This window comes from Mercenaria mercenaria, chromosome 4 (genome assembly GCF_021730395.1).
Source record: "Mercenaria mercenaria strain notata chromosome 4, MADL_Memer_1, whole genome shotgun sequence".
Taxonomy (NCBI): Eukaryota; Metazoa; Mollusca; class Bivalvia; order Venerida; family Veneridae; genus Mercenaria; species Mercenaria mercenaria.
The window spans coordinates 10,612,813-10,626,853 of NC_069364.1; the positions used below are offsets into that span (position 1 = coordinate 10,612,813).

At 37.8% G+C, this 14,041-nt stretch overlaps 1 protein-coding gene across 1 annotated transcript in view; it reads right to left on the reverse strand.

The window, feature by feature from the left end:
- Positions 1-14,041, reverse strand: part of LOC123552660 (E3 ubiquitin-protein ligase rnf213-alpha-like) — an 80,489-nt gene that overhangs the window by 54,398 nt on the left and 12,050 nt on the right. Inside the window, exons 8-12 of the mRNA XM_053540381.1 lie at positions 13,734-13,980; positions 7,697-7,921; positions 5,718-5,901; positions 5,229-5,365; positions 2,430-2,504 (exon numbers count right to left, since the gene is read on the reverse strand). Coding sequence (XP_053396356.1) covers positions 2,430-2,504; positions 5,229-5,365; positions 5,718-5,901; positions 7,697-7,921; positions 13,734-13,980 — 868 coding nt within the window. The remainder of the gene's footprint in view (positions 1-2,429; positions 2,505-5,228; positions 5,366-5,717; positions 5,902-7,696; positions 7,922-13,733; positions 13,981-14,041) is intronic.

The following is a 14,041-nucleotide window of genomic DNA, read 5'->3' on the forward strand; positions in this document are numbered from 1 at the left end:
CAGTATGTATCAACACCTGTCTGTATTCCAAGTTTCAAGTCAATACCTTTAATAGTTTTTAAGATATGCTCTGGACATGAAATATGTTTGCATATTTCACACTGGTAAGACCTTGACCTTTAACCTTCCACCTTCCACCTTTCATAACCTCTGAACATCGTCTCATCACCGCCTACCTACATCCCAAGTTTAAAGTCAACACCTTGAATCGTTAATAAGTTTATGCCCCGGACAGGGAATAAAAACGGACAAATTCGATCGTTGAGCTCAATTTGTGACCTTGACCTTCACCTGCAGACCCGATTCATGTGCTCTGCACATCGTATCATCGCCATCTACCTACAGGCCGAGTTTGAAGTCAATACCTTCCATGGTTATTTAGTTATGCTCAGGTTACGAAATGTGACAGACAATTTTGATCTCTAAGCGCAATTTGTGACCTTGCCCTTTTGCCTACAGAGCCGTAAAGCGCCCGGTACATCGTCTCACTGTCTTCACCTATATGCCAGTTTAAAGTCAATACCTTTAAAACAGGCAGATGCACGCGCCATCACATAAGTTAAAATTATTTCTTGACATTACAGCAGATTAATATACCTCACTGTTCGGTCACTTTTCAGTATCAACAAGGACAAACGTGTTAACGAGCAGGATAATGTATGTTTGACTATTGACGTTTGAGCTACGAGTCTTCCCTGCTGTAGCAAAATGTTCCATGTAAAGTTATTTGAAAATCCATCCATGTACAGCAGATACATTGGCATGGAACGACTAAGATGGACTGTTGGACACATAACTGGGGACAAGTAAAAGATACTACTGAAAACTTCCAAATATGTTTGTATATTACAATATGTTTTGACGCCATATAGTATTTTCAATAAATGGTCAAAGGTGATCAAAGCAGTGTTCACATGTACCTTAAGAAGAAATGAGAAATGAAGGACAAATGACTTATTAAATCTATAAATTCCTTATAGCAGAATCGGTTTGACTGAGTCTGTTCATGAGAAGAAATGAAAAGTGTAAAACCCTTCAGGTTCCCTAGCACCTGAACAAGCGGAATTCTATTATTGTAAAACTTAATTTACTCCACGATTCAAAAATACCAAAACATATAACAAAACTGTGTCAAAGTACGGAGATACATTTAACAGCCGCCAGATGACATCTAATGCCTTCTGTTGTGGTAATACAATATCTATAAAAATCCTTTAGAAGCATAGAACGCAACCAAGCAAAAGCCTTTGTCACAGGACACGTTCGCCTGCGCGATCGTCGTGGGTCAGATACGATGCACATTTTCACAGAAATATTTTTTCAGTCTAAGAACTGTTAACTCAAGAGATCAGGCCACATTAAATGAAGACTGTTTTAAGACATCAGTAACAGCAATGGTAAATAGCTGAGATACATGTGTATATCAAGGCTTGTTTCGTTTCTGCCATGTCGTACCGTCGTGTTGCTAAATAAAACAGAAAGGATATAAACTTGATTCAGTTGGATACTTAGCACCGTATACTTACTTTCATTAATCTACAATACTGGAAATTGCGTTGGAGTATTATCACTGCGCATATAAACAGAAGGGCGAATGAACAACATATTTTATCTGATTCTTGCCTTTTCGTTTTGCGCGGCTGCCATAAAGACGAGACAACATAATGCTAATTCGACGTGCCCTCGTGTTGGCTTGTGGCGCCCACACCAGCGCAAGAGAACGACAAAATGCTACTTTGTCGTCTCCTCGTTTTGGCGTCCTGCGCCTATGCCAGCGTGAGTAGACGACAAAATAGGACGCCAACACGAAGGTATATGTTTAGAGTCGCCGCGCTACTCCTTCTGAACTAGTACTGCCGTGTCCCCGTGCTGTAGTGTTGGGGTGCCAACATAACACGCAACAATGATTTATCGTGCAATCATGTTGTTGTTCTGGCTGGGGCACGTCAAATCGAAAATGAGAAACAATTGGAAGAAGTTGAGACTTCTATACCTATACATCCCCTTGCTAGCATATCAACATTTAGTCCTTTGCACTACAGATCAGCCCTTTGCACTGGTCTGATAATGCGTAAACTAACATCTTAAACCAACACTTTACAGGTAAAGGTAGATTTCTAAAAGTAAGGAGCAAGGCAAGCACAGTCAAGGCCAAACATCACAAAGTAGGCCCGCCAAGACTTTGTATCTATGCTTTAGTATATTACACTATTGACTTTACTATCTTAGTACCCCTATGCAACACTATCCTTGCTAAAATGTTGACGAATAAATCATTGGTACACATTCAATCAGTTACTCAGCATGTATTACTTGTGTTGCTTATATAAAACATCAGCTCCAACATGTTACTCAAACAACTTTTAAACGACATGCTTTCTGTTGTAAAAGCTTAAGTTTTTTTTCCATTTCATGATCTCTTTACTGACCTGACGGACACACCACTAAGTTTGGCTGGCCTTCCAAAAACCCTGGTGACAAAGACCTGTCGATCTGTACTGTATCTGAAAATGTAAAAGCACGAAGGTAGCTGTTTCAGATATCATGACATCGAAGCGGCATCGTGAAAATAGGACTTTCATCTTCGAATATATTTATACAGTACCACATATATTTATATAAGACTTTGCTTACCATAGCTAACTTTTATGCAGACATGTGAAAATAAGCTTAGCGTAACTTGCAATTTAGCAGTTAATATGACTGCCTCATCAAAATCCAGCGATTGTTTAAGATAATATGTTATAACGGACAGAATGTATTTATTTAAACGTTGCAGCGTCGTGAATGTTAATCATATGTACGAAAAAATATATGCTTGATTCTGATAACAACCCTGCTAACAAACACAGGCAGCTCAGTAAATGTGTCCTTAGTACTCCAATTGAGATAAAGTATCATCTACTGCTCTGTTGAATGTGAAGATACTGACATTTCAAAGACAAATATAACTGTCTGCTCCACTAACGTGCGGTAAATGTGTTTACTTGTACCCTGCTATGTCTTTTTGTTAGGTTTAATGTCGCACCAACACACTTATAGGTCATATGGTGACTTTCCAGCTTTGATGTTTGAGGACGACCCCAGGTGCCCCTCCGTGCATTATTTCATCACGAGCGGGCACCTGTGTAGAACCACCGTATGCCAGCTGGATGACTTCCTCACATGAAGAATTCAACGCCCCGAGTGAAGCCTACTATGTTTTACTCAGCAAAATATGTCACTAATATCTTAACATCGTGGAGAGCATTTCTGGAAGTAAATATTTCGGGGAGTTGAGGGAGAGTGTATGGGTTCATTTATAATATTTTTTTTCACGCACATCATAATGAGCATGTGTATAAAGTTATACTGAAATCTAATGAGCCACACACGCACATTTGCTAACCACAGAAAAGTAAATTTTTGTATAGCTACATTTCATGGTGATATGATGTGCATAAAATTTCGAAAGAAGAAAGCATTTTTGTGGGGTGAGTGCAGGTGAGGAATAGGAGCATGGGTGCACCACCTCTGCAAAATAACTATGCCAAACACATCTACAATTTATGGTGATTACATGTATGAATGCAAGATGCCAATATGTGCCTAAGGTGATCACCTAGGGAGAGGTATTGCATCATTGCAATAAAATTGATCAATTGACAAAATGCCACAGGCCAAGTTTAGCGTTTCAGAAATAAATTATTTTTTTCTATTTCTAACTCTAGTAAGCAGAAATAGACAGAGATAACATGCAAGATGCTACAGAAGAAGTCTGGTAAAGTAAAGTGGTTCATCAGGAAAGGTCGTCGTCCAAAGGTCTTTTTTAATTATTCTTAGCTCTGACTACCCCTGAAATATGTCATGCGGAACCACAAAGATGCTACAGATCAAGACTGGAGACGGTCTATTTAGTCGTTTATAAGAAAAGTTGTGTTCAAAATATTTCCTACTTTTAGCTCTGGTGGACCCTGAAAGAGCAAATGAGGAATCGTTTGAACAAACGTGAGAGGATCATACAAGGATGGTACAGATCAGGTTTTGTGAGATCCATCATTTAGTTCACTGTTAAAAGATGTTTTTATTTCTTTGTGTAGCTCTAGCTGTCCCTTAAAGGAGCCAAAGACAGTCATTTGTTTACAACTGAGAGAGGACAATTCAAAGGATGCTACAGAACAAGTTTAGTGAAGATTTATCAAAAGCTCCATGAGCTCTATACGAAGAAGTTGTTGTTTAATAGTATTGTTCTAGTTTTAGCCCTGGCAATCCGTACAAGAGGCCAAGCGGAACTACTTATAATAAACAAACTGAGAGAGGACCATACAAAGATGCAACAGACCATGTTTGGTAGAGACTAATCTAGTGAACCATAAAAAGAAGTTGTTTGTTTAACGCATTGTCTATTTTTAGTTCAGGCGTTAAACACAGCCATTTGAATATAATTCAGGGAAGTCTATTAACGAAGATCCATCAACTGGTTCATGACAGGACGTCCTTTTAAAGGTTTTTCTTATTTTAGTACTGGTGGCCCTTTTAAGTGCCTAGTGGAATCGTCTGAATATATATGCGAGAGAAACACATCAGAATGGTACAGCCAACGTTTGATAAAGTTCCATCAAGTGGTTCATATGACGAAATCTTTTATTTTTTTTATTTTTAGCCCTAATAAACATTGTAAGATACCAAGCGGACCCCATCTTAATGAAATGTAGACAGGCTTTTACAAAAATGATACAGACTATGTTTGGTGAAGATGCATCACATGGTTTAAAAGAACTTGTTTGAAGTTTTTTCCTACGAGGGCCTCTTTGTCAATCACGTACATCTACACTTAGGTCGTTGCATTGGAATCCGTTTACAATTGTTATGTAGTTTGCTCCACAAACTTAAGGAGGAATAAGGGCCTGCGAGTCCCCCACCTTTGTCTATCCCACCCACTTTGTTTGCGGGGATATAAAAAATATCAATGGGTTTAAAGCTTTGGACTATCTAAAGAATGGTATAAACATGGCACGGTTTATTCTTTTCATCAAGGTTAGGTAGGAATAATACACATTTGTTAGGAAAGGGAAAATATGTTCTGACACAACTTCAATTACTACAAGTACATACAAAGATTCTTATTCCAAATAAAGGGTTTTTTCTTCACGGTAACAACTCAGACATCACTTTAGTGTGTAAAAGAGTTTCTTTAAAACGCTTACAAATAAAAATACCATTCGGTTGTTAAAATATGTAATATTTACTTTTGGCAGCCAAACGTCGTAGGATAAGTCCAAGATGTTCAAGACTAAGGTAATCACGTATGTTTGAAGAAATCGAAGCCAGGAATTCTTCCCATAACAAATTCAATTTGTGAAGGAGTGCTTCTGATCCGTCATGCCTTAAACAGAAGAGAAATATAGAAATTTGTAGATTCTGAAAGAAGCATATAAACCTTTTGGGTTATTTCTTTCGGCGAAAATAATTTCCTTAATTATATTTAGAATACAACGTCAATAATTAACAGCAAGCTACAGCATTATTCAATTTTCCGGAGATAATCTCACGGGATGACCTTCACATACCTTCGATGATGCCATGTTTTCAAAAGTTGGTACATCTGTGAAACTCAAAAAGAAAATTTTTCGTTTAGTGAATCTTCTCTGTTTAGCAGGTTATTAATGGTACATTGCACATCAAACACAATAACATTGGTATATAACTATTAAACACACGAAATACTTTCCACATACTTCTGTTTTGTCAGTTTTGATACACTGGACGTTATCATTGATTCTAAAGACGTTTCTGACTGACTCCATCCGCTAAAATTTGACGTATCTGCATTGGCATAAGTTACTGGTCCGTCGTCTTTAGTAGTCATCTGACTATCATCATCATCTGTACTTTCATCATGTTCCATACACCAAACAATACCTGTAAAAGGACAAATGAATGGAATATTAACTACATTTATTCCCTTTCCTTTGCAGTAAGTAACAAACGTCTTAATTCGCTCATTTGCTAATGAATTTGTTAGAAGTCCATGCCTTGACATTGTCTGTAGCAAATACATACTCATCAAGATGCTCATTAGAAATCGTCAATCAAAGATACAAGGACTGCAGGTAAGATCATTACAATTAAATGGAAACTCGTGAAAGAATTTGTAACAAAAAGCAACGCTGACACAAGGACGAATGCAATGTATATCCTCATTATCTTGAGAAAAAGCACTGAACCTGTTGCGGTACCACATTTGTTCCCAGCGATCCGGCTTTGGGACAATCAGCCAATGCTTCGTATAGAATATCTTAACATTATGTCTTTAACCTTTTTCTAGGCTACTCTATGTAAATCGCTGACCGCATGGACATATATGGTAGTGGACCACTAACAAATGACGCATATTACGTATCTCACTACAAAACCTTGCACTTTTGAGATGCAGAATTTTACAGTATTTTATGTCACCTTTTTAAACTAGTCGGCCATAAATTCCCTGCATCGGCCACCTGACTGAGTTCTTACCTCAGGTCCAATGATAACATAGATTTCATTAAAACAAGCATTCTAACCCCGTTTCATGTAAATCAAGTATAACGCTAATCCGGATTTTCAATGATTTGATTTACTGATATAGTTTTAAACCCTAGATGACCAAATTTCGACCTTCAGACAAACTTTAGAATGTAAACAAGATCATTTAGTGCCCTTGTTTATTATGACAGCCTATCCGGTTTGTAATTTAACATAAAGACATTGTGAAAAAAAAACATTAACAACTATGTAAAGTATGAAATAAACCTAGTGACCTAGTTTAAAACGTAAGATGTCTCGATTACAAACTTTTCTGAGATTTTATACTGACATTCTGACCATGTAGAAAATGTGGCCTCTGGAATTCTTAATGTTTTCCTATTATTTAAAGTAGTAAACTAGTCTTTGGGCTGAGAAAAAAAAACAGTTTTGATCTTCACATAGATTTCATGGAGACGAAAATTCTAATATACATTTGTATCAGGGAGAAAATGCCGACACCAACATTCAGTTTTAGAACATCAAACGGATAATATGGGCTCTTAAGCGATTATAAGATTTTTCAAGGTAACCCACTTACGAAAATTACGAAAACTCTCAAATGTTATCCCATTATATACATATAATCCTGAACATTTTTCTTTAAATGTTTTGATTAGTATTATATTGTACTTGAAAAGCTATATTTTGCTTATTTTAAATACAATTTATATTTGTCCAAAACCTAAATTTATTTTATTACTCTTGGTTTGAAATATACTTTCATTTCAGTTTATTTTAGGTTATTTAAATTGTATTTCTACGTCTATATACTCAACAGTATACCTTAAATACTACATACTTGGAACAAATTCTGCTTCCTTGTCTCTAGTTGCATTTAATGACATTAATTTTATTGTGCGACTTTCATGGTTAAACCGACCTGGCTGAAAGAAGTTTTATGAACATTTCGTATTTATGATTAGTCATCTAAGAATATACAACGCGGACACTAAACACTGTCTGGCCATTTATTTGTTTCTGTATATACAAAGCTGTTACACTCTATTTTCTGTATGCTTACATTTTAATCTTTTAGTTGTAGGCTAACTTGGACAAAGCGCACATGAGTCACATTCGTTTAAACAAAATATCATCTTGAACGTTTGTTAATTAACATATGTTCAGGCCATTTGTTAGTATTATGAAATACCTTGATCAATATCTTCAGGGTCAATATGGTCCAGGGCTTTGATAGCCAATGCCTCATCATATCCCGACTGTACAAGTTCCTCGATAAATGTCTTTCTCTTTGCATCTGCATTCAAGTCAGCATTAATGTCATCATTTTTCTTGAAATCCTCATCAGCAGTTTCTACATTTGATGTCTGACTATCGATCTCCTCTTTAGCTCCAGCCATTGCCTCGATGATATCCGCTACAACATACATGAAACAGAAAAGTATTGATGCCCCTAAGCTCTCACTTGGCCTATTTTTCTACTTTAGTTACGATTGCCCCTCGATGAAGTCGAGCGGAACTGTTTGCGTAACTTTTAGAGAGATCTATACTAGGATGCATTTGACCAAGTTTGGCGAAGGCCAACCGAGTAGTTCATGGGAAATTGTCGTTTAAAGAATACGTTGGACGACAAACGATGGAGGTCTCATTGTTGTCATACTTTTTCTTTGAGATATGTACTTGTATCATATACTTCTGCTTAGGCCTGGGTGTGTGGTTAGTGTACATTTCATTACATTTCATGAACAGTCCAGATTGTATTCACTGTCACAAAATCAAACTTTTATTGTCTTAGAACGGTCATAAACTGTCGCCGTACTTACATTTACTTACATTCAGTGTAGTTATATTTTCTTGTCCTTTGCGATCAAGAAGTTTATATATTCAAGGTATCTAGTATGTAAAACAACTCCGCTTAGCTGGTGTTATGGGCTAAGAGGGCATGTTTCGTTGCCGTTCATAAACTGTGTTTTTCCCAAGATACCCAGTTATATACTTGACCTTGATTTCATAAATAATAAAATCTATAAGAAGATCCTTTGGAAGCACAGAAGAATGCAACCGAGCAAAATAACAGCAGATTCGGTTTGACTGGGTCTGTTCGTGAGAGGTAATGATAAGTGCAACACCTCTCTCGTCCACTAGCATCGGCTTAAGTGGTACTCTATAACAAAAATATCCCAAAGTACCAGAAAATACAATACAACATTCAGACCATGTTTTATGTATACAACATGTAGTAGGTGCAACATGTTGACAATCAATTTCTTTAACTTGACCTCGTAAGCTATGTTTTTTGATCCGGAGGATTCGATTATTGCGAGATTTTATTCAAGTAAACATTCTGACTAGGTTTCATAAAGATTTTGACAAAACTGCGACTAGTAAAAGGACGGATGACGTTCACAAGGCACTCTTTTTAGGAATTAACGTCGCACCGACACATGGTAGGTCATATGGCGACTTTACAGCTTTAATGGTGGAGGAAGACCCCAGGTGACCCTCCGTGCATTATTTCATCACAAGCGGGCATCTGGGTAGAACCACCGACCTTCCGTAAGCCAGCTGGATGGCTTCCTCACATGAAGAAATCAACGCCCCAATTAAAGCTCGAACCCACATCGATGAGGGCAAAATGATTTGAAGTCAGCGACCTTAACCACCCGGCCACGGTTGCCCCTCACAAGGCAATAACATCTGCTCGTCCTGAGCACTTTATATTTTCAATATTTTACTAATTTAGCACGTACAACCAGTGGAAACTATTTTTGTGTTTTCTTTCGTTCTGAATTAAATATATACATTTCAATCTTATATTTCAATTATTCACTAAAAACGTTAATAAATAGAGAGTATTAAAGCTTTGTTTTCATGAATATTACTCGCTGCTAATTTCGCGTTACGTCCGGTCTGGCTGTATTTGATTTCTGCGAGAACAACAATGTGCAAAGCAACCTATGGGAAACAAATCTGACCTTCCTTGAAAGTTTCACACCTTATTCGAACAAGAGCGCCGCCAAGCGGGGCAATATACGCCCGAAGGGTTACATCAGAGGATGGGAGCAAAATTTAAAGAACTTGACTATTGAAGCCCAAAGGACAGGAACAACAACAAGAGCTGTCAGCTGACAGCGCGCTCGACTATTCTCAGTGAGCTATGTGTAAACCTTTAACATTACAATAAGCATATTCTAAGTCGAAAAGGGGCCATAATTCAGTCAAAATGCTTGATAGAGTTGTCTGCTCCTGTTTACAGACTGGGGTCATGATGGTAAACAAGTATGCAAAATATGAAAGCAATATCTCAATGGGCTTTGAAAATATTTGGGGTGGTACGCAAACTTTAACATTACAATAAGCATATTCTAAGTCGAAAAGGGGCCATAATTCAGTCAAAATGTCAAAATTGGGGTGGTACGCAAACTTTAACATTTGTGTGACGCTCACGCTAACGTTAACGCCGACGCCGGGGCGAGTAGGATAGCTCCCCTATTTATCGAATAGTCGAGCTAAAAAGAAGGAAAAAAATGTCCAAGTCCAAGAAAAAAATCTTACTAGGTAAAGTTATGTCAAAATACATCTAAAAATTGGATAAACCATCCATGTTGTACCACAGAAAAGTGGTCTCAGTTGTTCCCTACTACCAATAAGTTTCAAAATAAGCTATTTATAAGCTATTTATAGTAACAACAAGAGCTGTCACTAATTATGACAAATGCCCCTGCAGCGCCTTGACCTTTGACCTGGTGACCTTGACCTTTGACCTGGTGACCCCAAAATCAATAGGGGTCGCGTACTCAATAAGTACTATTAGCATGTGAAGTTTGAAGGTCCTGGGTGCAGTGGTTCGCGAGTAAAGTGCATTCATGCAAAAAGTTAACATTGGCCCTTGTGACCTTGACCTTTGATCTGGTGACCCCAAAGTCAGTAGAATCGTGTACTCAATAAGTACTATCAGCATGTGAAGTTTGAAGGTCCTGGGTGCAGTGGTTCGCGAGTAAAGTGCTTTCATGCAGAAAGTTAACGTTGTGACGAACAAACGAACTAACTAACGAACGGATGGACAGTTGAAAACTAATATGCCTCCCTTCGGGTGCATAAAAAGGGAAGTAATTCAAAAAAAAATATTGTAAGAGAACAGAAAGGTCTTTTCCTAAATAAAAACAAGAGCACTGCAATGCAATACACGAAGCAAAGTCATATATGACCTTTTACCCCTAAGTGTGACCTTGACCTTGAAGTGAGTCATCCAAAACATGCGCTCTGCACGTCGCCTCAGTGCGGTGAACATTTGTGTCAAGTTTGTTTGAAATACTCCAAGGGGTTCAAGAGTTCCAGAGCGGACACAGCAAAGTCATATACGACCTTTCACTCCTAAGTGTGACCTTGACCTTGACCTTGAAACTAGTCATCCAAAACAAGCGCTCTGCACGTTGTCTCAGTGTGATTAACATTTGTGCCAAGTTTCTTTGAAATCCTTCAAGCAGTTCAAGAGTTACAGAGCCGACACGAAATTGCTAACGGACGGACGAACGGACAGACGGGCACCGGGACCATAACATAATACGTCCCTTCGGGCGTATAAAAAGTAGGTAACTTAATTTTAAATTTCCTTGTCGTTCATTTGACAAGTTAAAACTGGAAATAAATGTTGTGATGTTCAAATATTTGACAAATTTGCTCTGCCACAGTCTAAAATTTACAAAAAATTGTAAATGCCTTACTGATGAAGTTATCTTTTAAAATACGGGGGTCCAATAAATTTTACTTTTATTGGAAGTGTTTATCTAGGAGAATGCCGTACCGCCGTAACTTACAATCAACTCCCTTGACAATAGCGAAGGTAACATATACTGCAAACGTAATACTTATAAGTAAACAAGAGCTCGTCGAACACGAAATGCCCCCCTTGATGCATTCAGTAACTGCACAAGGAACAGAAATTATATGCTCACTGTCAACAAAAGTTCTACCATTCTGGTTTAATCTGACCTTGACCTTTAACCTATTAACCTAACAAGAGATTACAGAGTGATCTTGGCACCATCAACTGAGCCATTTTTGAATGTTCCAAATTTCAAGACTAGCTCAAGGTCAAAATTCATTTTGGTACAAAACAATGTGTTTGTGGTCCAGATTTCAAAGCTGTGGCTTGAGAAATGTGAAAGCAGGTCACTACATCAATTTCAAGGTCAAAGTTCATTTTGGTAGACAGAACTATGCATGTGCTTCAAATTTGGAGGCTGTAGCTTGAGAAATGTGAAAGTAGGTAATAGGTAAAAATCAATGTCAAATTTCAATTCAGAACACAAAAATATGCACGCGGTCCAAATTTGAAGCCTGTAGCTTCAGAAATGTGAAAGTAGGTCACTAGGTCAATCTCAAGATCAAAGTTCATTTCGGTACACAAAACTATGCTTGTGGTTCAAATTTGAAGGCTGTAGCTTGAGAAATGTGAAAGTAGGTCACTAGGTCAAAATCAATGTCAACTTATGTCAAGGATCATCTTGCCATTCAAAACTATACATGTGGTCCAAATTTGAATGATGTAAGTTATATGGACATGAAGATTCTAAGTTTTTCCCTATATAAGTCTATATGAACCATATGACCCCTGAGGCAGGACCATAATTGACTCTAGAGGGATAATTTGAACAGACTTGGTAGAGAATTACTTAATGATGCTACATTACAAACTATCAAAGCCATAGTCTTTGTGGTTTGGACAAGAAGATTTTCAAAGTTTTTCCCTATATAAGTTTATGTAAACCATGTGACCCCTAGGGCAGAGCCATATTTGACCCTTGGGGAATAATGAAGTTTTTTTCCTATATAAGTCTATATAAACCATGTGACCCTGGGGTGGGGCCAGTTCTGACCCCAGGGAAATAATCTTAGTAGAGGACCACTAGATTTTGCTATATACCAAATATCAAAGCCCAAGGCCCTATGGTTTTGGACAAGAAGATCAGAAACCGTTTAATTGTTCCTGGCCAATGTGACCTTGACCTTTGACCTAATGACCTTAAAATCAATAGGGGTCATCTGCTGGTCATGGCCAACCTAACTATCAATTTTCCTGACACTAGACCCAAGCGTTCTTGAGTTATTGCCTGGAAACCATTTTACTGTTCCTGGTCACTGTGACCTTGACCTTTGACATACTGACCTCAAAATCAATAGGGGTCATCTGCTGGTCATGACCAACCTCCCTATCAACTTTCGTGACCCTAGGCCTAAGCGTTCTTGAGTTATCATCCGGAAACCGTTTTACTGTTCAGGGTCACTGTGACCTTGACCTTTAACATACTGACCTTAAAATCAATAGGGGTCATCTGCTGGTCATTACCAACCTCCCTATCAACTTTCATGATCCTAGGCTCAAGCGTTCTTGAGTTATCATCTGGAAACCATTTTACTATTCAGGGTCACTGTGACCTTGACCTTTGACATACAGACCTCAAAATCAATAGGGGTCATATGCTGGTGATGACCAACCTCCCTATCAACTTTCATGATCCTAGGCCCAAGCGTTCTTGAGTTATCATCCGGAAACGGATTGGTCTACATTCCGACCGACCGACCGACCGACCGACATCTGCAAAACAATATACCCCTCCTTCTTCAAAGGGGGGCATAACTAGGAGTGGAAAGAAATAATAGTTGTGCTTCTAGTTACTGGCGTTTCAAATCGAAAGTACCTTTGTGGAATTTTAAATAGCGTGACTCATATACATACCGGATAGAATGTATCATAGGCGGGTTGTGATAACAGTAAATTACATATTTCGACTTGAAATAGTTTACTTCACTATCAAATGTATATACATGTTTCTCCTCAAACGGGCCAATGTCACTGCCCAAGAATAATAGAATTATTCCGGAAAATCAGTGAAAATATATAAAATATATCTCAATGCAGCGAAAACATAGAAAATGTTTTACTGCAGTGGAAAAGATAAATGTAATGAAAATATGCATTATATTTCATCAATATTTTTCACAATTTTATTAGAAAGTATGTAGTAAAAGAAATTATTTATCAAGAGGTATGGCAACCTTCATCGGATTTCTCTTCAATGGATATACATTTTTGTAATAAATTGCATAAATGATTCAATCTTACCATAACAAATGATTTATACACATATATTAAAGTATTTTTCATAATTTACTGCACTCAAAATGTTTTTCCCCTTAGTTCGATTACATTTCCTTCTAATGCTTACCTGGCGAACAGTTCTGTTTGACAGCCGACAACAGGGGATAAATCAAATGGGACGGAACATGCTGTGTTCCCACTTTCACCAGTTCTCTCTGCAGGATAACCAGCTGGTCCACTGTGAAGTAGTTCAAGTGCATATACTGCTTACGTTTTTCTTTGATATGCTGCAACCATTCCTTTAGGCAATTTTCCATGAATTTTGAAAGTTCTGGAACCATGTCTTTTAAATCTTCCCGGTCTGACCGCCGACCCTTATCAACGAAGTAAGAAGTAAGAACATTGTGTCAGCAAAATGTATCAATAATCAAACAC